Below are 23,992 nucleotides of genomic sequence, written 5' to 3'. Positions count from 1 at the left end.
TGTGGAGGCACAATGAATTCAATGTGGAATGGCTTCAGCCTTCCATTGAAGAAGGAAATATAAGAGCTCACCTAGAAAGGACAGAATTCATTTTGTTTTCTGACAATGTTTGGTGGCTTCTGGGGGAGACTGCCAGGATACATTTACAAAGCAGTCAAGTGAACCCCAGGGCATGGTCAGAAGTACTGGCTGCCCAAGCCCTGAGGGACCTGGGTGTCAGCAAGGAAGAAACATGGAGGCACAGAAAAATTCAAGTGTTGGAAATAACACTTCCCTGAAAGCTGCTCAACAGAGCTCATAGACAGAGCTGTATTTTAGCAGGACATCATGCTAGGTAATTAACAGGGGTCCCTTCCAGACAGTGTTTCTAGCACACAACATCTGTTTCCCAGAGAGTTAGCAAGCCTGAGCCAAGTAGATGGGATAGTACCATGAGGACCAAGATAGACATCTGGGGCAGACTGTGAAATATTCCCCTGGTGTCTGGTGCTGCATGAGCACAACATGGCTTGGACAGATAGCAGGACTGTACTAAATCAATCTTAGAAGCTGTGGCCTTGAGTATATAGCATACATTCTAATGGCAGAACTTCTAATTAAAAGCTAATGAATGCTTAAATAATTTGTAGTATACATACAGCAAATAAGAATTGTACAGAAGCAAATAAACAACCACAGGCAAGAACACACACAAAATTATCCACCCAGTATGCAGGCACAGCAATGTGACATAAGTAAATAGGGAAATCATACGTTGAACTACATATGCAATCATTCATTTGTATGTGCAGTTACTCAGTGTCTATTCAAAGCTCTGCACAGAACCCTGCCTGCTAAACCTTTGCCAGAAGGTAGATCACAATATACCTATTACCAATAAAAGGAACCAAGAAAATCATGCCATCTGTGAGTCATTCTTTTCATTTCTGTTCTGATAAGTGACACCAAACTTTTATGAAGCTAGGAAGCTTTGAACTCAGTTGAGATGCATGAGATCAATGTCTCAAAAAAGCTGTGTGAATAATGCAGCTGGTAAATGTGCGTTCATTCACAGGATTTTCAGGAAAATTTCAAACTTTCCTCACTAAAATGCTTCAAGCACATCTTATCTGTTTGCTTGCCCTTTTGTAAAAGTGCCTTCCCAGTGCACCTACTTCTGGTTGTTACCATAGATTATGTTGTCAGCAGCTTGAAGCTATGATCTTTGGTGACAGAGCCCAGTGATGACCATATTTCATTCACAAAAAGCTTTAAAATATGTAAATGAAAATAAGACAAATGTTATCATCACCATTCTATTTATTTCACTTCAAGGGCAGATTTGATTAGAAAATTTCTGTTGGGTAATTCTTAGAAATTCAGTTTTGTTAGCAATTCCCTACGTCTTTCCTGAACTTCTGTTATCACTGTGAGAGAGCTACGTGGAGCTACCACAAGATACATGGCTAGTTTAGCCAGGCAGTAGCAGGTTACTGAGACCCATCATCAGTTTGAGTTATGCTTGAGAAATAAACCAGTACTGATAGTTAAAAAAATCATTGATTATACCTCTTTAATACAACTGAAGGTTACACTTTTCATGGAGCTCAGCAGCCGCAAGGAGGCTCAATTTTCTAACAGAAACTGAGGTTATTAACTGTCTTTTCCAGAGTATTAAACATCCATTTTTTCTTTTCATGTGTGTGTTGAGCTTTTAAAAACCTGGCCCAAAATGCACATATCAATTCCTGAGGTGACTTCAAATAAACCAGAGTTAAAAATAAAACCTCACTTGAGAACAATGTTTCCTAACCTGTTCTTTGTATAGGACACATATTTTAAGCTCGCTTATCATTGAGATTTTTGTTAGCACTATGGACCACAGCATACAACGGGCTCAGAGTCTTAAAAAAGTCTTGCTGGACAAAAAAAAATATATTAGATGTTTTTCATTTTGTTTTGTTTTTGTTTTGTTTTTATTTTGTTTATTGATTTAATCTTGCCTGCAGGAATGGTTATCAGCTCACAGATAGAGAAAGAAAAGAAAGTCTCAGATATGTGACACAACTCAGTGCCCTTCAAACTAGCAAGAATGCTTCCATGAAATTCAGTGGAACTTGTTCTGCTTTCCCTGACGTCATCTCCCTCAGCCAGTGGGCAGATTTAATAAATGATTATGGATGTATAGAAAAAATATCATAGAATCATAGAATCACAAGGTTGGGAAGGACCTATAAGATCATCTAGTCCAACCGTCCTCCCTTTATCACACCTACAGAAAAACCCCTAAACTACATCTCCTAGCTCCCTATCCAGCATGAGTTCATAAAGGGTGGATCATACTTAACTAACCTCATCCCCTTCTATGATTGGGTGACCAGACTGGTAGACGAGGGAAAGGCAGTTGATGTAGTCCACCTAGACTTCAGCAAAGCCATTGACATGGTTTCTCACATTATTCTCATAAGGAAGTTGACTGCCTGTGGCCTGGTATACCCTTCTTTGGGTAAGGAACTGGCTAGAGGGCCATGTCCAGCAGGTAGTGGTTCATGGATTTAAGTCCAGCTGGTGACCTGTTACAAGGGGTGTCCCCCAGGGGTCAGTACTGGGGCCCATCTTGTTTAATATCTTTACTGATGACCTGGATGAGAGGATTGAGTGTACCCTCAGTACGTTTGCAGATGACACCAAGTTGGGAGGTGGTGTGGATCTGACTGAGGGTAGAGAGGCCCTTCAGAGGGATCTAGATAAGCTGGTTTGTTGGGCTGAAGTGAATGGGATGAGGTACAACAAGGCCAAGTGCCGCATCCTGCACCTTGGCCACAATAACCCCACACAGTGCTACAGGCTTGGGGCAGATTGGCTGGATGACTATGAAGAGGAAAGGGACCTGGTCGATGCTCAGCTGAACATGAGCCAACAGTGTGCACAGGTGGCCAAGGAGCCAGGAGCATCCTGGCCTGCATTAGAAATAGTGTAGCCAGCAAGAGCAGGGAGTTAATCATCCTTCTCTACTCAGCACTGGTGAGGCCACACCTTGAGTACTGTGTTCAGTTTTGGGCCCCTCACTACAAGAGACATTGAGGCCTTGGAACATGTCCAGAGAAGGGCAACAAAACTGACAGGTCTGGAGCACAAATCTTACAAGGAGCAGCTGAGGGAGCTGGGATTGCTTAGTCTGGATTAGAGGAGGCTCAGGGAAGACCTCATTGCACTCTACAACTTCCTGAAGGGAGGTTGTGATGAGGAGGGGTTTGGCCTCTTCTGCCAGGCAACAAACAGGACCCAAGAAAATGGCCACAATTTGTATCAGATGAGGTTTAGACTGGACTTAAGAAGGAATTATTTTTTTTTTTTCAGAGAGTGGTCAGGCACTGGAATGGCTGCCCAGGGAGGTGGTGGAGTCACCATCACTGGCAGTGTTCAATTGGCATCTGGATGAGGAGCTACGAGATCTGTTTTAGTGGCTTGTGGTAGCTATGGTGATAGGAGAACGGTTGGACTAGATGATCTTGTAGGTCCTTTCCAACCTTATGATTCTATGATTGTAAGGGTTCACAAAGTGAAGAACCTGTAAAGAAAGGTATCACTGTTACAGTAGGGTGTTATGGCAACTTTTTTTTTTTTTTTTTTTTTTTTTTTTAATTGCACACAGTATGAAGTGTGCTTTTACACATATGTAATGCTTTACGAGATAGAAGTGATATGAAGATTAACCATTCCAGTGAAGTTATTTGATGGGATAAACCATTCTAGAACTTATTAAAAAGAAAAAAAAATGAGATCAGTAAGCTACAAAAATAATATTACAGCTAACATGCAGCTAACACAGGTGAGATATCACTCTTATAACACTCTTTTCCCAAAACATCCATATGAAAATAGTGAATAGGGGATCAGTTATGTACACTGTCCAGAAGAAGACAATCTGCTCCTTTCAACAGTCCAATCTAAATATAACAATCCCATGCCTGGTACAGTGCAGAAATTAACGTCCTGTACTGACAAGGTCAGATTTGCAAAACTGCTGTGTGTGCTCTCCAGAGAGATTTGTATTTGGAGAAAAAGAAGGCTGGAGAGTATTATGATGCTTTGGGGACCTTTCCATCACAGTATGGCCAGTCTCACCCCCAAAACACTTGCCATTATGAAAGAATATCACTGCTGAGCAGGAACAGACAGAACAGATATGTCCACAGTTCTGCAGTTTTCTGTGGGCACATTTGCCTCCTGGAAAAAGACACTGTGAAAGAGAGGGTCATCTTATTTACACCTGCGTACACTACCTGTTCTGCACTGGGAGCTGATTATTGATGTTTTCCTGTTTGGGATTATTGGCTGTGAAAACCACAATCCACATGTTCAGTTTCTCAGGAGGACTATCTGATGTTCAGAGTAAAATATTTCTACAGTCTATCCTCTCATTTCTATTTTTTTGTTTTACATCTCCCTTCACTAAAACATACCTGCCTATGGCTGTAACTACCTAGACACATTATATATGTATACAGACACATACATAATTTTATCACAAATTTGATAATTTTCTTCCTATCTAAGCAACTGCATAAGGAATGTTTTATCAGATGTCTTAAATCTAATCCAGCCTCTGAGCCAGCACTGATCTTATGGTCATTTTTAGATAACATATCACAGTTCTGCATAAGGTCATTCCCGGACATGTCTATTCTAATGATGTTAATGTTTTAGTGATGTCACAGACAGCTTAGACCTCAGCCTGCAGAAACAAAAAGGAAGTGCTGTGCAACTGTATTTCTGTACAGTGAGTGTTTCATGAACATTCCATTACAAGCACAATAGCAATTAATGAGATTATTTCGAGCATTCTTACAAGCAGGCATAAAGCTTTTGTCATTTTTTTTTTCTTCCTTACCAAGTTGCTCTGCTAAATGTTTTCCTCTCTCAGTGAAGATTACCCGCTCATCCTCCATGTCACATTTGTTACCCACCAAAATAACCTGGGCATTATCCCAAGAGTACGTTTTGATTTGAGTTGACCTGAAAAGAAAGAGAAAGAAAAGAGAGAGAAAAATAAGTCAAAGCAAAGCAAATTCTTCCTAAATAAATTTCAAAGAGAACTGTAACCAGAAAAAAAAAAAAAGACAATACTGATTTTGACATCTAAGGTAACATGATTTAATTCTGAATCTCAAATAAATAAAAGGATTATCTTTTAGGAATTATAGCTTTAACTTTTGATGTTAAAACAAGTCAATCTTTCAGTATTTTCCCGTCATCAACATTCTTCCTGTATTTTTAGAAAGAAGCAGTGTCACTTTCTCCCATGCAATTAAAAAAAGTGTTTTCACGTTTTAATGCAAATCTTATCATCTAAAAGCATAGCCTTGAAACAAAATCAGCAGCTTATTAATATCTTATCTTTCACCTTTTAAAATTAAGATCTAAACTTATCAGCAAAACTTCAAAGACATTTTGTCTTCTGATATTTCTCTGCAGCACATTCCATAGCAGCTCTTTGATTTCCTGGTAGGGCAGCAACATTCATACTGTACATTAAGCTATGGTCAGGGGCTGAGACTGAACTTTAACTTATGCTCCATTTAAATTATTCAAGCTCCAATCTCGTCTACAGATGCACTGAAGCATCCCAGGCCTTGAAACCCTATGATGACCTTGATCACTGGTGGGGAAACAGCACACCCTACAAAGATCTCTTCTGCGATATGAATAGGACACAGCTAAAAGGCAGCATAGGAACATGCTACTTGTAGCACCTCTCAGCTGCTCTGCTGACCCTCAGACCTTCTCTGTAAGAAGGAAACCTTAATGCCAAGACTCCAGACACAGTTGGGAGTGATGATGCTGGCAGTCTCTACTAACTGAGAGCAACATCTGTTTCTGAATACAGCAGCACAGGGAGCAGTAATATTGCTTTAAGTGCTCTAAGTTTTGGAATTGGCTGCACCTGGCTTTACATTCTGTCTCAAGTTCTTGGTAGGGTGTTAATATTCTTCTCCCCAAATAGGACCAAAGGAGAGAGAAATAAAGAGCATCCCTATCTCCTTGGACAACACAGTGTGCTAAGGAAACCTGCCCTAGAATAGAAAACAGCCTGTTCAACCACATGTAGGGGATACATGTTGTGTACCAGGGCTCTAGGTCTCTGTAAGAAAAGATTAGATAGCAGCAAAAATTTGCCATCCAAACATTTGGAAGATGGCTCTTGTGGGTGCTGGTTCGCTAGTGTCCCCTTCTTATAACGTAGCTTTTTCCTCTGTATAGTGAGCCTCAGTCATGGCAGAATTATTCATACACAAGAAAGGACCATGGTGTAGTCCAATTCTCAATTACAGTTAAAGAGAGATATGGATCGTATCTTCCCATCTGTCTGTGCTTATCACGAGTGGAGAAGGATGGATGTAGGCAAAAGCTGCCTCAGGCTGTCTTTGTACCCATGCCCAACATCGATGGCCTGCTGGCATGAGCTGAAACAGCCTGCTGCAGCTGCCTCCAGCCACGTGTGATGCAGGGAAGAACAGTTTGGAATGAAAGGGTCATACTGACTTTAGTGTGTTCTGCTTCACAAGAGTGGCCAGAAAAAGATGAAGCAAGCCCTGCTCCATTTCTTCTTGCTGCAGATTGTCCCCTTGGACCTGCCCAGATCTTTCACTGAAGAGATGCACACTGTGGTATTTTAACTCTGTTAAAAATCTGTAATAATTTGAGAAAGCTATCTTAAGGTACTGTGAGGTCAGACTTCCATTTACACTTTTACTAAAGATAGAATTGCTCAGAGAAAAGGGCACTATGCATTCATTTTGGTACAAATGCTCTTATGAAACCATGCTGAGCTCTTCAGAAATTTGTGGTTAAGGAAAAGAGGATTATTATTATATTTTAACTAGAATTACATTTGTCACCATAGCAACTTTGCAGGAAATTGAAGTAGTTTCTGAAGCAAAATACACAGTAAAAGTATTAAATTTCACAGAAGGAATCGATTGCATATTCTGTAATATTTTTATATTTTCTCTTTCTGTTCCTTTGAGAAGGGAGAGTGAGAGAGTAGCATGGTGAAGCTTAGCCGCCATCACTGAGAAACCACCACATCTGCAAGGGTGAAATATCATAAACTGATGAATGAAGCATTATGTCCTGGAGAATATTTTCACACCAATGTAAAGAGAATTAATTTAACCTTGTTTGCAGACTTCTGTTCTACTTAACCTTCTCCAATTTCTTAATTTTTTTAATTTTTATTTTTATTTTATTTGCTTAAGAATATAAAACACTTCATTTTACCAAACCCAGCTGTGATTTTTCATTATGTGAATTATTGTCCTGTGCCTTCAAATGCTTCTCATTACCAAGGCCATTTATTTTATTCTCAGACATATCTATCTGGTTTTCTTACACCTCATCTAGTTGTGGATTTTTTTTTTTTAAGCAACAGGAAAGGAGATCTTGTCTTTGATAATGATTCCAAGGGCTCATGTTTTGAAAAGGACTCTGTAGTGCAAGGATACATCTGACTGACTGTGAAAATCAGGCAAATATATACCCACTCAATCTCACATCAGCAGGAGCATGGATTCAAAGAGTATAATAGGCTTATCACTGTTATGTTTTCTTTTAGACATACATTTCCACTAATGGCTTCTATGGATTTTTTGCCCACAGTTCTCCACAAAAGCCAACACGCAGATCATTTACAAAAGAGATTCTGCTGTTCCTTGCATATATGTCCTTTCAAATGACTAAGGCTTCTGATTAATCCGAAACACAAAACATTGTCCTTGTAAAGAACTTTAGCCTCAGGAAGATTTAAGATACGAAAAGGCAAAGCTGATTTTTGCAGTTAGCTGAACACAGCAATTTTTGTTCAGTCTCACTGCCCTGATGTATGTCAATAGTAATTTACCCTGTAAATCTTTCACATTCTAGTTGTACGGTATGCAGACAATCTGCAACATGCCTGATTTTTTATAATGTATAGACACCAGAGAGGCAGATTAATGCAGGAATTCAATGATCCATTACTTTCACTGATCAACACAAGACTTTTTCTCCTGGCACTATTCTGCCAGAATCCTTATCAGAAGAGTAGTTGCTGAATGCTAAGTAAAGCAAAGCTATTTTTTCATCCTAAAACAGCACTGTATTTTGCTGTAACAGTTCAAAATACTGTAAAGTTACATCAATAAATCTCCAAAGTCATCTTGGACTACTGTGACAGAAGATTACCAAAGATAAGATGGAGGCTTTTTGCTTTATTTGATGGACTGAGATCCTGTCTGAAGAAAATACTCAAAAGACAGTTTTTCAGCCAGACTTTGTTTAAAATAAAGCCCAAAGGAAAGGCAGTGATAAACAGTTCTCGTTGCTTATATGTACATCCTATTTCTGCACCTAGGAAATACCTTGTAATTTTCACTAGTTCACAAGGTAAAACACATCTTTTAAAAGGTAAAATCTTTCAGAAATATACTCAATATTGTTTATTAGATCAATAGTGTTCAACAGGATTTTGTATTGCTGCCACTTCTGTCCTTTACTGGAGAGAATAAAAGCAGTGTTGCCTAGGCAAAGCCATTTATCTACTATTACCTCATTTTTAATGAGCATACAGGTTTCAAAGTGAGTATTACAATGCTTAAAATGGTGAACACAGTTATTAATACTCAAGACACTATTATCATGCACAACCTGCTCCAAGTCTGGCAAAAAAAACCTAACACCCTGCCAGTCATTTATAGCTATTACCAAGCATAGTGAAATGCCTTCATGACTGAGTCTGTAAAAGATCTACATTGCAGCACACTGTATGACAGGTATGAGCTTAAAGGGACATGCCCATTCTCCAGTTAGACTCCGCTTGAGCTCTGCAAAAGAATCAGCTGAATGAAGAACTTGGTCCTAGTAGGGATACTGAATACAACAACAAAAGAACAGACATTTCAAAAAAAGAAATCAGGAGGCTAACCTTTGAGAACCAGGGTAATCTTGTGCCTCTGAACATGCAAGAGCTTCATATGATTGTCCCAGCACCTGTGTTGTGTGTGTGTGCAGGGAGTGTGCTGGGTGTATTTGCACAGTGTGATGGAGTTTGGTTCACAAACACCCAGCCCCGGTCAGATGTGTGGCTGCAGTGCTGCAAGGCAAAGTCACTAGCACAGAGCATATCCACTGTGAAGTTACTGTTGTACAAGGTCATTTGTTAGTGTTAAATTATGTGATAAAAACTCATCCGCACATTCATGAAGTAGCATGGGGAAGCAATGGAAGCCCAAAGGGTATCCTGGCCCTGGCTGCTCACAGGCCTATCACAGGAGCCATCGGCCTGTCACACACACACCTACTTGCCCAGAGGAGCACAGGTATACAAAGACAGGCAGTAACCCAAACGAGGGACTCAGAAAAAGATACACTAGCTCCAGGCCTCTCGCAGAATTGCCTCAGCCCTACTGTCCTGGCCTGAAATCAATCCCTATGGGCTGATGCTTTTGGACTCATGTGAGTGCAGAACACATGATAGGACGTGGAGGAGGAGGTGCAAAGAATGCACTGGTGAAGTTTGAGCCAGGCCAGCTGGCAAGTAGATTAGGTAGCCTGTGAGCATGGGGTATCTCTAAAGGGAATTTCACAGTGAGTCCTGGCCAGCTATGTGTCTGTCTCTGTACAAATGGTTTGTACCTACTAAAATGGGGCTGGGATATCAGAGCCACCTCCAAGTACCAGCAGCTGGGAAGAGCATGACCAGGAATAGCTAACACGCAGTTTGTGACTGCGCTCAGCTGACAGAGTGATATACATCACTCGCATACATATATGTATATGCATGCATCTACATACTGTTGCTAGTGGATGTCCATCCTACTTTGCCATGTGAGTGCTCTGTGTGTTGTCTATGATCTGTGTGGCCAGCCATGAATGAAAGCTGCTCTGAAATTTTATTATGCTGGCCCTTGACATCAGAGGTAGATGAAGGCAATACAGCAGTATCAGTTGAAACCTTCTGCTAATATTCCATTATATATTGTTGCTGTGTGACAGATGGCAGCAGAGGGGCAGTCTGACAGAACCCTGTCCGACATGGAAATGCTCATGAAACAAAGCTCTACAACTGAATTTCTCCATGAGGTACAAATGGCACCCACTGACTTCAAAGCTTGCTTTATGTTTCTGGTGGCCAAACTATGGATGTGAGCACAGTGATGTGGTGGGCAGTGCATTTCAGCGGTGGTGACAGCAACAGTGCAGATTTTTATGAACACAGCATGCAGGCTCTTATTCACACTGGCAAAAATGTGTAGCTAACAGCGGTGACTACACTTAAAAACTGTTTTGAGCTGAGAATTTGTTCTGGCAAATAGTGTTATTGTTCTCATTGTATCTATCATGCTTTCCAAAGAAAGAAGTAAGAGGCATTACTTTTGAAGCAACTTACACACACAAACACACGTATGTATATGTAAATATAAATTTATACATGCCACATATATGTTAAATATTTATTTATATATGTCATTATATGTATTAGGTTAGGAAAACTAAAACCCAGTTAGAATTTAGTCTAGCCAGAAACATAAAAGAGAACAAGAATAAATTCTACAGGTATATCAGTGTTAAAAGGAAGGCCATTGAAGATATTGCCCCTCTCTGGAAGGAAACTGGAGACCTGCTCATGAGGGATACAGGAAAAGCTGAGGTGCTCAATGACTTCTTTGCCTCAGTCTTCACTGGCAAGGGCTCTAGCCCCACTGACCAATTTGCAGAAAGAAAAGGTAAGAACTGGGGATGGAAAATGTACCTGCTATAAGTGAAGACCATCTAAAAAACCTGTTTGAGTTTGAGACCATCTAAAAAACCTGAAGGTGCTCAAGCCTATGGGATCCAATGAGATCTATCCATAGGGTACGAGGGAACTGGCAGATAAAATTTCCATGCCATCATATTTGAAAGGTCATGGCAGTTTGGTGAAGTATAGCAGCCTTCTAGTACCTAAAGGGGGCTCACAGTAAAGATGGGAAGAGACTTTTTATAAGGGCATGTAGTGACAGGAAGAGGGGAAATGGCTTTAAACTGGAAAAGGGCAGATTTAGAGTAGATATTAGGAAGAAATTCTTCTCTGTGAGGGTGGTGAGACACTGGAACAGGTTCCCCACATGAGGTTGTGAATGGCCCCTCCCTGGATTTGTTCAAGGCCAGGCTGGATTAGGCTTTGAGCAACCTGGTCTGCAGGGAGGTGCCCCTGCCTATAGCAGGGAGGTTGGAACTGGATGACCTTAAACATCCCTTCCAACCCAAACCATTCTGTGATTCCATGATCCTTTGTGGATTTATATTTACATATAAATGTACACATGCTGTGTGTGCATGTGCCTCCTGGAAATGTACCTTCAGCCTCACTAATGGTTGGAGATGGAGCACAGAGAAGCAGCAGCCTCTCTTCCCTAGGGCCATCACATCCAGCATGATTAATGTTCCCTGAACAGACCAGACTCAGCTCAGCTAGGTGTCATTTCATTGTACCATGCAGAAACTGCTACAGAAGTTAAACCTGCTCCCTATTATGCTTGATATTTTTCAGGATCTTCCCACTGATTGGCATACTGATTCACTCTGAATGTGTCTCCAGATAGTCACTTTTTAATAACTCTCATATGAACAGAACAAACTTTAACTCAGAATAGTCTCTGATATATTCTTATCCACAGACAGCAAGGATGGCAAGCAAGCTAGTAGATGAAAATATGTGCATATAGCAAATATTTCTCTCAGTAACATGAATTTTTTAGAGCCAACTCTAATATACATACTAGTGTTTGAATCCAGACTCCTCCAAGGATTCCTGCATTTTCTACAGGGGCTAATTTCTATGTACTTTCTAGATGAACTATGTAGTAAGCCATGTGCAATGACAGCAGAGAATGCCCCTAATGAAAAAGCTCCAGGGGGACCATGTATAATGTTTATTCCAGCAAGTTCAGGGAACATGTTGTACTCCTGATGTTCTGGTTTCAGAAAGAGCATGCAATTAATTGGAATGCATTATTCTGTTGTGGGAGGAGGGAAGGAAGGAAAACAAAAGAAAATGTCACCCTACATTCAAATAAAGAAAACTCCTACCAAATGGTTTTAATTTTTGAAGTGTCTGTTAGGTTGATTTTACTGGTTGATTCTACGTTCTCTCATCCCTGTTTCCAGTGTGCAGTTTCCAAAGTCCATTTGCAGAACTAACAGGGGCTGAAGGGTAGTGATGGGACATGAGGCATAGTCCAGGTTGTTTGTTCTAAAACTATCTGTCTCAGTTTATTAAAGTGTTTGGTGAGGTGGAGTGTCAGAAAATCTGCTGTAAGTTTGGAGGTATGTAAAAAATAACCTTGTGGCTTTATATAATCCTGCAAATAAAAGAGGAGAGTTCCTCCTTTATTTGCAGGAGGTTGAGTTGAATGCCCGGCCATCTCTGAGCAGGAAGGCTGGCTCATCTGCATTTTCTGAAGACTTTATTTTCTACTGTCACTGAGGCATTGCTGGTATCTTCTCCCAGTCCCCTTTTTATCAAGCAGGAAACATTGAGTAGGTGGTAATAGGAAGCTCTGCCACTCCCATCTTTCCAGGGGTCCTTTAGTAGCCCTGTCCTGTTTCTGCTGTCTCAGAGCTCTGGCACTCTCTCAGTTCAATCAGTATTTTCTTTGAGATAGATCTGAGGTTTTCCTCATGCTACCGAATGTCTAAAATTCAGTAGGAATCATATGTTCTAGTCCTTCGGTACATCTTCCTTTTTGTCTTCTAAACCCTCTTAAACCCAGCAAACCTGAAAGGTTACATCTCTTAAGAATACCATTTTGTCATGAACCTTTCCCATCTGCTTCTCTGTCCCACTCACCTTTAAGATATGAAGGAGATGGGAATTTTATAGGATGATTCTGCACAGCACATTAAAGGGCTTCAGTGACCAGTCCTGGTGGCCATTTGGAAGCTGGCTCTGTACCAGCTGTTCTGCACTTGGCACTCAGACCCTGCTGCAGGGAGGGCAGAGAGAAATGTGGCCTCAGGCCTTCCATCTGTTCCCCAGAATAACCCACTGTTAGCGGGAGATGAGCCATCCAAAATGTATAAAACCCCTGGCCAAAAACCCCAACTCAATCTTCTGATTGCCATTTTGGAAAAAAAAAAAAAAAAAAAAAAAAAAAAAAAAAAAAAAAAAAAGGCAGAAAAGTCCTGGAGTAGCCTCAGGCTTTGGAGTGCTTACTTGAATAATGGACTCTATATGGTCATTATTCTCCCATTTATAATGTAATAAAAAAACCCAAAATGAGGTCCTAGCGTTTGTTAGATCTTGGAAGAACTGCCGAGTATATGGGAGAACACAGCCCCAGGAACCAGAACTGCTTTGAGAAACAGCAAAGTATCTTTCCTCCTTCAGCTACTCACAAAGAAAGTCTGGGTGTTTGCAGCTTTTAAACTATTGCTACTCATGTTGTCATTCTGGCATGATACAGCTAAAGGCCATAAAAGCTCAGTGATTATGGGTAATGAAAATTCTATTACTTCTTGCCTGTAACTTTTTAACAATTATTGAAGCAACTAATGAAAGCCAAAAAAAGCAATCAATAAAAGAAATAATTATCAATACAGACTACCGAGGTGAACCGGTGATTGCAGCAGGGCAATTGTGCAGAAGTATGTCCTTCGAATGGATGATTTAGAACTAGTAGGTATCCTATCATTTCCACTTTTAATTAGAGTACATGACATGCATTCTGAATTTGAGATGTTTAATTTCATTGATAGCACCAGCACCCGCTGACTGGAAGTGCTTATTAACTACTTACAGTAGTGACAAAGGTGTCTCAGCAATGTAGAAGTATAAAACGTGGATGAAGGGACAAAAAAAAAAGGGGAGAATATGGGAATAAAATCCTTCCATTCTCAGTGCAGCAAAGCAGCAAAGGGAAAAGATCTAATGAGATGTGGATGTAATAATGGAATATACCAACTCCTTTACACTTGCAAAATATCTACACATACAAAATATGTGAATATTTGCCAGTGCTGTTTGGTGTGTCAATTATTTTTTACATAGTATTATATATTTTTCCCAGATTGAAATTAATGAAAAAAAAAATGCATGATGATTCTGAAATAAGCTGACATTTAGAAAAATCAGAAGAATACCAATGAGTCGTCACTTCCTTCTGAGCGGTTTTATCTTCCTTGTGCAGTGCAAAGTCTACACGTTTAGCCTTCCCTTGGAGGAAGATAAATTGATGATGCAGAAGCTGTGTGACAGGTGTGACACTGACAAATATCTGGTTAATTTTCTGACAACAGACTAATCAAAATGAGCAGAGCATTACAGGTCTGCAGTATTCCAGGAGGAACTAGGTCTGCTTTAAGCTAAATAAACTCAGCTTAGGCAGTGAACAAAAGAGAAAAGTTACCCTAACAGAAAACTCCACTACAGGCCACAAATTTATTTAGAACACGATGTGCACATTTTCAGTTCTGAGAGGTTTTAACAAGAATCAAAATAAATCCAATTCTTCTGGAGGGTAAAGCCATGCTAATCTGTAATTTATTATGTTATATAATACAATGAAAGTAAGTGTGACAGAAGAGAATACCTAAAGATATAAAGGCAGATATTCTCAGTGCATTTATGATATTTATTTTTATGCAGTTATCTTAGTGACAGTCCACTACCACTCTATGGAGGAAGTGTATGCTTACTCAATTACATTCACTCTTGGGAATGCCCTGGGTCTGTGTTTAACACAATGCAATAAGAACTGGCATGTTATTCATAACTATATAATTCTGGTGCCTAAGATGGGAGATAGGCATCACTGGGGCTCATCAATCAAAATTTTCTTTCTTTCTAATCAACCATTACTTTCTGTGTATTATCTTTCCTATGAAATTAGTTCTGGTGCTTATACATACAACACTGTTTCAAATAACAGCACCTAGTGTCTGTTGTCAGAAAAAGATTCATTTCTGACACTAAAACGCAAATCCATGGGATAATGGTAAATGATATCAAGTGAATATATGGAGGGTAAAAGATGTTCAGGTTCAAATTGTAATTCTTTTGTACTTCCATTAGAAGGATGAGAAACCCTCAGGGAATACTTAATTTGTATGAATCAGGTTGCAGATGTCCTTTGTTTTCTGCATCCTTGGCACGATCTCTGCATCCTGCTTTGTTCTCAGCTGTCAAACACACCTTGAAAGTACTTTCCAATACTAGAAAGCCAATTATGCACTTACTACATTAAAAACATACAAACAAACAAAAAAACAACAAACAAACCAGAAATCAAAAAACTATATGTTACTTCTATGTTCCATATCCTTTGTCCCCAGTAGGTCATGGCCATCTCTTTAGAAGAAAAGCCCACCAACTCAAATGTTTTCCTGTACATACAGTGTCAGCCTTAGGTGGTGTATGGTCACAGTATATATTATATCATGCAGACACTGCAAACCCTGGAGATGTTTTTTTCTTGGAGACAGATGACAGACAGATGCCCATCTACTCTTGGACAATATGGACTTTAGCTGAAGGTGTGCAGACTTAATAAAAATATTTAATTTTCTATGAAAGTCAAGTGTGATTTCTTCATTTCTTTTTTAATGTGTAGTGTATACCGCTTTCACATGCTGTGTGTTTGGAAAAGTTAAGCAGATATTTCCAGAGAGTGGAGATGGTGTTAATGCATTAAGGGCAGAGAAAACTTCCAGCCCACTTCTTATATTTTGTATCATGACAAAATCACACAGACTTCAATTTTTAGTTCTTGTTTACAAGAGTACAAAACTGTATCCTACAACAAGTCTTACTTATGAGTAGACCAACCAATGTGACACATTTTTCTCAGTAGGATACAGTAACGATACATGTTAATGAAGAGTATTTAAGTCGTGTATAATGCTGCAAGCTGTGTCATTCTGTGGGAGCTGATTTAGTAACTCACCACACAGACAAAAGGCTGTACGTTTTAATTTTCTCCCCACTGAGAAACCTACCGTTAAATTGTCATCCTTCAAAGATACTACTTCTCATGCACAGCGCGCACAGTCAAAGATTAGGGTTTGAAAGGGGATGGAACAAAGTATTTATAGGGAAAATAATATCCATGGAAACAATAAAAGGCAAAACATGGTCTGCATTCACGTATCTGTCCCCATGGTTTCATGTTCCAGATGCTTCGAAACAAGTGATCCTGTTAATCACCACTTTGTGCTGATTGCACAAACTGTCACTGGAACTCTGATTAATGACCCTAATCAATACATCTGGCCCAAACTTTTATATTTGAAAAACAAAGCTCTGAAATATGGGAATACTGAAGGCATTACTCAAGCAACTACAGTGTCTGAGTATATTACACTTATGTATGTAAATGAGTGGATTTGTTGTCACTGTAAAATATACATTCATATTTCCATATTTCTCTTGCCATTTTGTGTCCATGTAAATATATGTAAAGAAGCAAATATAAACACATCCTCACATTTTTTTCTTTCTTGCAGTGATAATACTTTTGATAATAAAAATAAATAAATAAATAAATAAATAAATAAATAAAAAAGGAAGACTGAAACTGAGCAAGTTCTGGTGCAACATGATTAGCTCTATTACTTCCCTCCTCACTGCATCAGCAGCAGTCTGTACAGCGCTTGGTGGCTCTAATCCAACAGTCTCTGCAGTCTCTTGCTCTTCTGGGTTTATCTGTTAGCCATCCACCACCAGTCCCACAAAGCAGGAACATGGCGATGGTATTGTAGAGCTGGGAGATTTTTTTTCAGGTACAGTGAAGTTCTTTTGGTTTGTACACCACTAATAATTCTGTAGCTATGATTTAGGTGGGCCTTAGAAGGTGATTTATTTTTCCTTTGTACTTTTATCTTTTAAATAGAAAATCTGGATTCATATTGTTGATGTATATGCAAAATATCTAGCAACAAGACTCTCTATTTTAGGAAACTTCCCATTAATCAATTCTCTGGAAATCTGGATTGACTCATACTTTCATACCTCTATATGAAACCTGATGCACATTTATGGCCCTTTCTGCCTATTTTGACAGAAATGCTTTCCAAGTTTCTTTCACTTCTCAAATTCATTCCTTCTGATTTTATTTCCTCTGTTATTTTTGCTTTCTTTTTCTTAAGTTTAAAGGAATTCTTCTATTGTTTCTGTTATATCAGATCTTATTAGATCATTCGGTGTTATTTTTCTCATTCAGCATTTGGCATAAACTTTTTCATAAGAACTAAGTCTTACGTGTGCATAAATTGCATTTTGAAATTTTTTGTCTTTTTATTTTTTAATTAAAAGAATAATAATAATAATAATAATAAAAACGAATCTGACCTAATTGTAATCACTGAGAAAGCTCACCAGGTCACGGAGAGCTACTTTTGACAGATCACGGAGTATCCTTAGCAAGGATTCATCCAACATGCAAGCCGTGTGTCAGAGCATGTGTTAAATTCACTAGACTTCTTGTTGATGAAATAGGTGGGATTGTTCTACTAAAACATTAGGAATACACAATTTTCAAAATGCTATGTTTTACAGAAGAATTAGCATAAACCAACATTTTATCTCTAAAGTTACTTATCTTGTTAATTTCCAGAAGGTAGAGCAAAGGAAACAGTAGGAGCTACACATGGACCCTGAAGGCACAAAACTGAGATTCCTTGCACAAAGACTGAAAGTAATTTCCTTTCACGGCTATATGCTTGCAAGCACAAAGGATTTGAGCTCTGAAATTCTGAATCAGGCTAGGCAAGGCTTTTTCATAGAGATACCTGAAATTGGATTGGCAAAATGGCAGCTGCCTTAATCCAGCTCCTAGCTGATCCAAGTTAGTCAGACAAAAAGAGTTATATTTTTATTTTGAGGCTTTGATTGTTAGTTTTTAACTACTTCAGCCACACTTTGCTCTTCAGACACTGCTTTTCAAAATTAATTTGTAGGGATTCTGGGAGCAAAAGCAACCATTGGTATTTATTCTGCCTCGCACAGGGTGACAGGATTGTCCTACTGACTCATTGTACCAGAAAGGTTTTTACATCAGGTTTATTTCTGCTGAATTGCAGAGCCCGATGGGAAACATTAGACTTTAGGTTTTGTTTCTAATATAAGAAATAAAACAAGAAACAAGAGGCATGTGTTTTCAATCAGAAGTTCAGTAGTACTACTACCTGTGTATACACATACATTTGACTCTCAGTCGTTAGCTTTTGTATTTGAATTGCATTTGTATTGAATTTTTGTTCTCCATCACAGTCCTTAAAAAACAGAAGTATAGTGCTTGTCCCTGGCCTCAGATGCCAGATATAAAAGAAGTCCTGAATATGGTGGAAGCTATTGGCAGCATATTCAAGCATGAATACTTCTTAGCCAAACACTGGAGGGGAAAAATCTAGAAATTTCCAGAAGTTTTGAAAACCGAGGACAGTGGTATTTCAATACAATACAGTCTAAATTACCTAGGGATCATAGGGATTATGTAGAATGGTCATAAATTAAAGCTTACCTCATACTTCCTAAACTGCTTAAACTACTTCTTAACGCATTTTTAAGGTTACACCTTCTCTCCAGTGACAAAAACTATCTGTTGAATATTGTCTTATTGACATGTTGTCATTGACTTCCATATGTAGAGACCACTCTTGGAGGACATGACTATACACAACATACAGGTCCTTTAGTAGGCAGATATCTTGGGACAGAAATTTGAGAAGGGCTGGTGTCACAAAATGGGAAGCTCAGCAGTGAAACTGTTCTGCATCCTCAGTGGTCTACAGGTCTACAGGAAGAAAGATTTCTGAAATAATGTACCAGAAAAAACAGGAGAATAAATTATTTTTTGTGCACTGTTCCAGAAGTGAATGTCTACCACTGAAAACCAATAAGGGTGAATGAATAAGCTGGACAGTAGGACATTATAAGGCACGGAGTACTGGTGATAACTGCACCTGAATGGAGAGTATTTCCAGTGTGCACCTAACTATATCAACAAAACTCTATTTATCTTAGGAATGTAACAGACTATCTTGCACTGCCAACTCTGATCCCATAGGAGAACAGAAAAAAGAAGTAAATTTTTTCCCAATATAACTGCATCTCAATTAGAGATTTCTCTTGGCAGAGCTAGACAAGTTAAGAGTCACAACTCTTCACAGCTCTGACAAAGATAGGCTGGCAGAGCTCTTTTTGGGTGCAATTCATCTGGTCTGTTCTAGACAGCTGCTTTAGAATGAGATGACTAATGAGTTAAAAGTGTCTGTTTCTTGCCATTGACTAAAAGGCATGTGTTTAATTTGGATATGGGTGTCTGCAATACATCAGCTAAATTTATTCTGAAGCTTTGGATGTTGTCAAGGTCTCCAAGGTTACAGAATTCACTAATTGACTGTAAGATTTGTCTACAGTATAAGGTGAAGGTTCCCCATAGGCTTTTACTTCACAGATACAAACTAGCAATCACCTCCAATTGATTCATCTCATAACAGTGAAAGATTTCTGCAGAGCTGTAACAGTCAGGAGACAATTTAGTACACTTTGTTGGTATGAAACCTTTCTTACTGAAGCTGATTCTCAAAGACATGTTTGCTACCTGTAACTCTAGAAGAAAAAGCACGAAACCTGACTTGTGGCAAACCATGGAAACTGCTGAATACATCTGTGAATGTACCTCAGGATAGCAAAATGGTTAAAGTCAGGAGCAAAAGAGCTCCAAATCCTGCTGTCCAGCTTCCTTTCCCCTTTCGCAGTAGAGCAGAGTTTTGGATGTGTTTCCAAGATAGAGCAGATGAGAAAGATCAGTATGGTTTTCTTCTTTCATAGGGAAATCATATGGTCATAATCCTGACAGTTTCATGTCCAGCTTTGTCTTTTCCTACCATTAGAAATGTGTAGAGAGCCCAGTCAAGACATAGAAGGACACTGGGTGCAGGGACCTGTATTTCCATGCAGGTGCTGGTAGGGATTCATGAATTTAGTTAGGAGATCGAAATGGGACTGAAATGCTGTAGATCACTCACAGTCATTAAGAATTCCTTTTAAGAATCCTAAATGATAGCAATTAGCCACATATTGCATATGTATATATGTATTACATACACCCAGAAAGAGCTGTTAGATAAACACTAAACACATGCAAGTGTAAGCATTTGTACTTGAAAAGAAGGCAAGCTCTCATCTCTTTTGTAAGCCTAAGACTGCCCAACTGCCACTGAGGAGATATGAAAGAAAATGAAGCAAAAAAGAGAGAGAGAGAAAAGAAGAAACAGATCAAAAATACATTATTTCTTCCCTTATGCTTACTTGGTTGTTTTGGGTTGTACCAAGTCAACAACCACTTCTCAAGATGGTGGAACTCTATCCAATTGTTTTGGAATCTTTAATTTGCTACGTAGAATCTCAGCATCTGTTATCTCAGCACTCATTATTTTCTCAAAAAGATAAAGCTTTGGCCACTTTGGCATTTAAAACTACTGAAAATACAATGTAAAAGCAATGCTACTACTTGCACATGCAGGGAACCTGATGTTCAAGAACTCCTAGTAGCTTCAGTCAGCTCTTCTGAATGTAACTCAACTGGCATATTGGACTGTCCACAGGGAGAAGAATTCCTCCTTTATCTGTGAATGGTGCCAGAATGTGACAGATATTAGAAGAGAGACACACTTTTTTCTACTCTGATAAGTAGAGATAAGGAAGGCTAAAGGGAGGAATGGCATATCTCAGTAACCTGATGGCATTAACCATCATGTTCCACAGTAAAGAGAGGCCATGGTGGACTCCACGCAGGAAAGATACTAGATTTCAGTGAAGTTAGATTCTATCTAACATTTGAAATGACATATTTGTTTTTCACAGATGAATGGAACATTACAGAAAACCTGTCTTGGTTTATATGTACCTTTGTCAGCATCTAATGGGACTAGAAATAGGCATGTCTTCATAAAAAAAAACAAAAACCAAACCAAACCAAACCAAACCAAACCAAAAAACCTTAAAACTTAGCAACTTCAGGTACTGCTTATTGTCTTATTAGCGTGTAGTGGTCTGAGCTATTTCAATGCTATAGATATGGGAACTGCAGGTTCAGATTCAAAAAAAGATATTTAATTTGTTGGTTCATTGCTCCTGTAAGTTTTATTACAGTCTGAACTGTGATCCTGCTCTTCAAGATTTGCTCAAGACAGCTAAAAGATCACCTCAAGATTGTCATCTAACATGGAGACTTTCATGATAAATGTGCTCACAGACATGAGGCATTGTCTGTAAGTAGGTTTTTATGCCATTGGTTATGGAGTTGCAAAGTGGGGGATGGCCACTGAGATCCGTTAAATGGTAAAAGGAAGGTCTCTATTAACAGTATCCAGAAGTTATTAGCAGAAAAGAAGAAATGTCAAGCAAGCGGTAGTCTCATTGTGGTCAAACACACAAATGATGACTCTCAGATAAGCAGTCCATAAAAAGGAACATGTGTAATCCAAGGTAAAGTAATGCATAGATATGGGAAGTTTCAGGGGGAAGAGCAGAACAAATCATAATACATTTTTATTCTCTCTTGGAGAGCATGCAGAGTATTTCTAGAAGAAATAGGGCTTTCCATAGCAATCCCATGACTTCCAAGTGTGCATTCATAGCTTCAGTCTTCCATAGAGAAGCACAAAGGAAAACATGAACAAGATTTGAATCTATACTGCCTTTTCTGATTCTTCACAATAGTGCTGAATGGATAGATCACTTGGTAAACTAACTTCTGTCCTCTGGACATCTGCCAGGGGAAGAACTTAGAATGTGGGAAAGAGGATGTGTCTCAGAAAGAAATAATGAATTATCTGAAACCTGTCCAGTAAAAGAAAGTGGGGTATGCATGAACAGATGCTAAGTAATAATCAAGTACATCTTCTAACATTTATGGCAGGTAATCTCAGAAGGTAAGCAATTTAACACAGGAGGGTAAATCAGATTAAAAAAGGAGAGACCAAAGAAAACAACACAAAAGGTACCATTAAGAGGTTGTCAACTGCATGTTACCTATTTATATATAACGCAGGGGCTAGTAAGCAAGTCTGAGAGAAAAAAAAAAATAAAAAATTACTCTAACCTCACTAAAAGATAGAACAAAAATGTTATATTTTTGTTAATGGTAGCTAAATTTGAAAGTCTTTCCTCCCCCTGTTCAGTTTCGCCTTGATGCTTTTCCTAAATGTGTTTGAGCAGCTTTAGAAAACACTCACTGGATTCTAAACAATGGCTGCCTGAAGAGAAATCTGATGAATACCCAGTACCAAACAAAAAGAAGTGCCTAAGCACAAAAGACACTTATCAGTGATATAAATCCTCTATATAACCAAAGTATAGTTTGCTGATTCACTGCCCATGTATGCAGAACAAAAATAAATACTAAAAAGCAGAATAAATTAAGAACATGCTTTCAATCAGCGTGAAATATAAGCATCTTTAATATAAGCAACTCACCTGAGGAGAAGAGATATATGAGAAGTAGGTAGGTGCTACATTACACACCAAAAAGCAGCTGGGCCTATATCATACATAAGCAATATGCACAAAGCCATCTTTGGCTGCATTCAGAAGAAAGGCAGGGGTGCTACAGGAAGATACCACAGAATCCTTATATGGAAAGAAGACAGCGTGGAGCAGCATGCAAAGCAGGATGAATTAAATGTGCTGATTAAATGAACAGCTTGCTTTTTGTACTTCAGAGAAGTTCAAAGCTTTCTGGCCAACCACTTTAAGTGCACACAGCAATCAAACAAATGACTTACACTGTAAAACCCTCATGCAGAGAAACAGTAGGCAATGCAAAATTGATCTCTTCTGTGCTTCTATCTCTCACCTTTGTTCAGCGCTTTAAAAATAATACGTAATACTTTCTAATGTGGGTGTAAATGCAAAAGGTTGAGGAAAGGGAGTGACTCTTCACTGTATGTCTGTAGAAAGAAGCTGAGGACATCCTCTCTATCCTGATGCTTGTAACTGGATGCAGACAGGAGTCCCTGAAATTATACCTCAGGCATGCTGCAATCTCACTCATTGTGTTCAAATCTAAAGCTAAAGAAGTAGCGGTAAAACAGTTGCCTGCCCAGTTAAGTGTGTGATTCTAAGCAGCAGGACACCTGGGCTTTAATCCTGATTATAGGGGTATCTTATAGCTGACTGCAAATCCACAGCAGGTAGTAAGGCAGCACAGGTGGCTCTGAGGACCCACTGTGACGAACAAGAGAATTCAACACCTTCAATTACAAAGGACAAAGGAAAAACAAAGACTCCAGAACTTGAATGTTAACTCCTCTGACTGAGGACAAGGAGAAGATGTGCATTTTTACTTTACTGAACACTGACAGATAATAACTGTAGCATCCTACTGGGTTGTTGATATGACTTTTCCCTTTTTTTTTTTTTTTTTTTTTTTTTTTTTTTTTTTTTTTTTTTTTTTTTTTTTAAGCAGTGCATTTTGTTCTGTAACACTTTACATTTGTGAGAATGATTTTCAGGGAAATTACAGTTAAAATTTTGGAGTCATGCTGTCCTGAGTGTTGAATTAAAATGCTGAGTTCTGCTAAACTCGTCTTTTTGTTCAAGTGCCTCCATATGGACTTGTAAGTTTCTTTGCAGATTGTTGATTAAAAGAGTCACCAAATGTTTAGAGCAGTGCTCTGCTAGAGAGTTCATAGATCTGCTGAATGCTGTGAGCTCTATGCTGTCTGAGATTTTCTTAAAAGCAATGAGAGAAGCTTGAAAGACTGCCATTTTGAGTGTCTCATAAGCATCTCTAGGATAGCTCATGGTATTTGGACATCACATAGCCACACATTCAATCTTAAACTGAACTGGATGTGGACTGGATCATTCTTTGACTACCAAATAAAACAAATGGGAGAAAGTTGCAGTTTGTTCCCTGAAATCCCAGATGTCTACTTCTGGTTAGAATGTTTCTGTACAAAGAACTTCATCTTTCCTATATTTCAT

General features: G+C 38.9%; 1 protein-coding gene across 1 annotated transcript in view; it reads right to left on the bottom strand.

Moving 5' to 3' along the window:
- The window catches only part of RAB3C (RAB3C, member RAS oncogene family), a 125,641-nt gene that overhangs the window by 16,180 nt on the left and 85,469 nt on the right, over nt 1–23,992 (bottom strand). The window contains exon 4 of the mRNA XM_072358942.1: nt 4,874–4,998. Within this exon, the coding sequence (XP_072215043.1) occupies nt 4,874–4,998 (125 nt within the window). The remainder of the gene's footprint in view (nt 1–4,873; nt 4,999–23,992) is intronic.

The sequence above is a fragment of the Excalfactoria chinensis genome, chromosome Z (assembly GCF_039878825.1).
Source record: "Excalfactoria chinensis isolate bCotChi1 chromosome Z, bCotChi1.hap2, whole genome shotgun sequence".
Classification (NCBI taxonomy): Eukaryota; Metazoa; Chordata; class Aves; order Galliformes; family Phasianidae; genus Excalfactoria; species Excalfactoria chinensis.
This window is presented reverse-complemented; position numbering and strand designations above follow the sequence as displayed.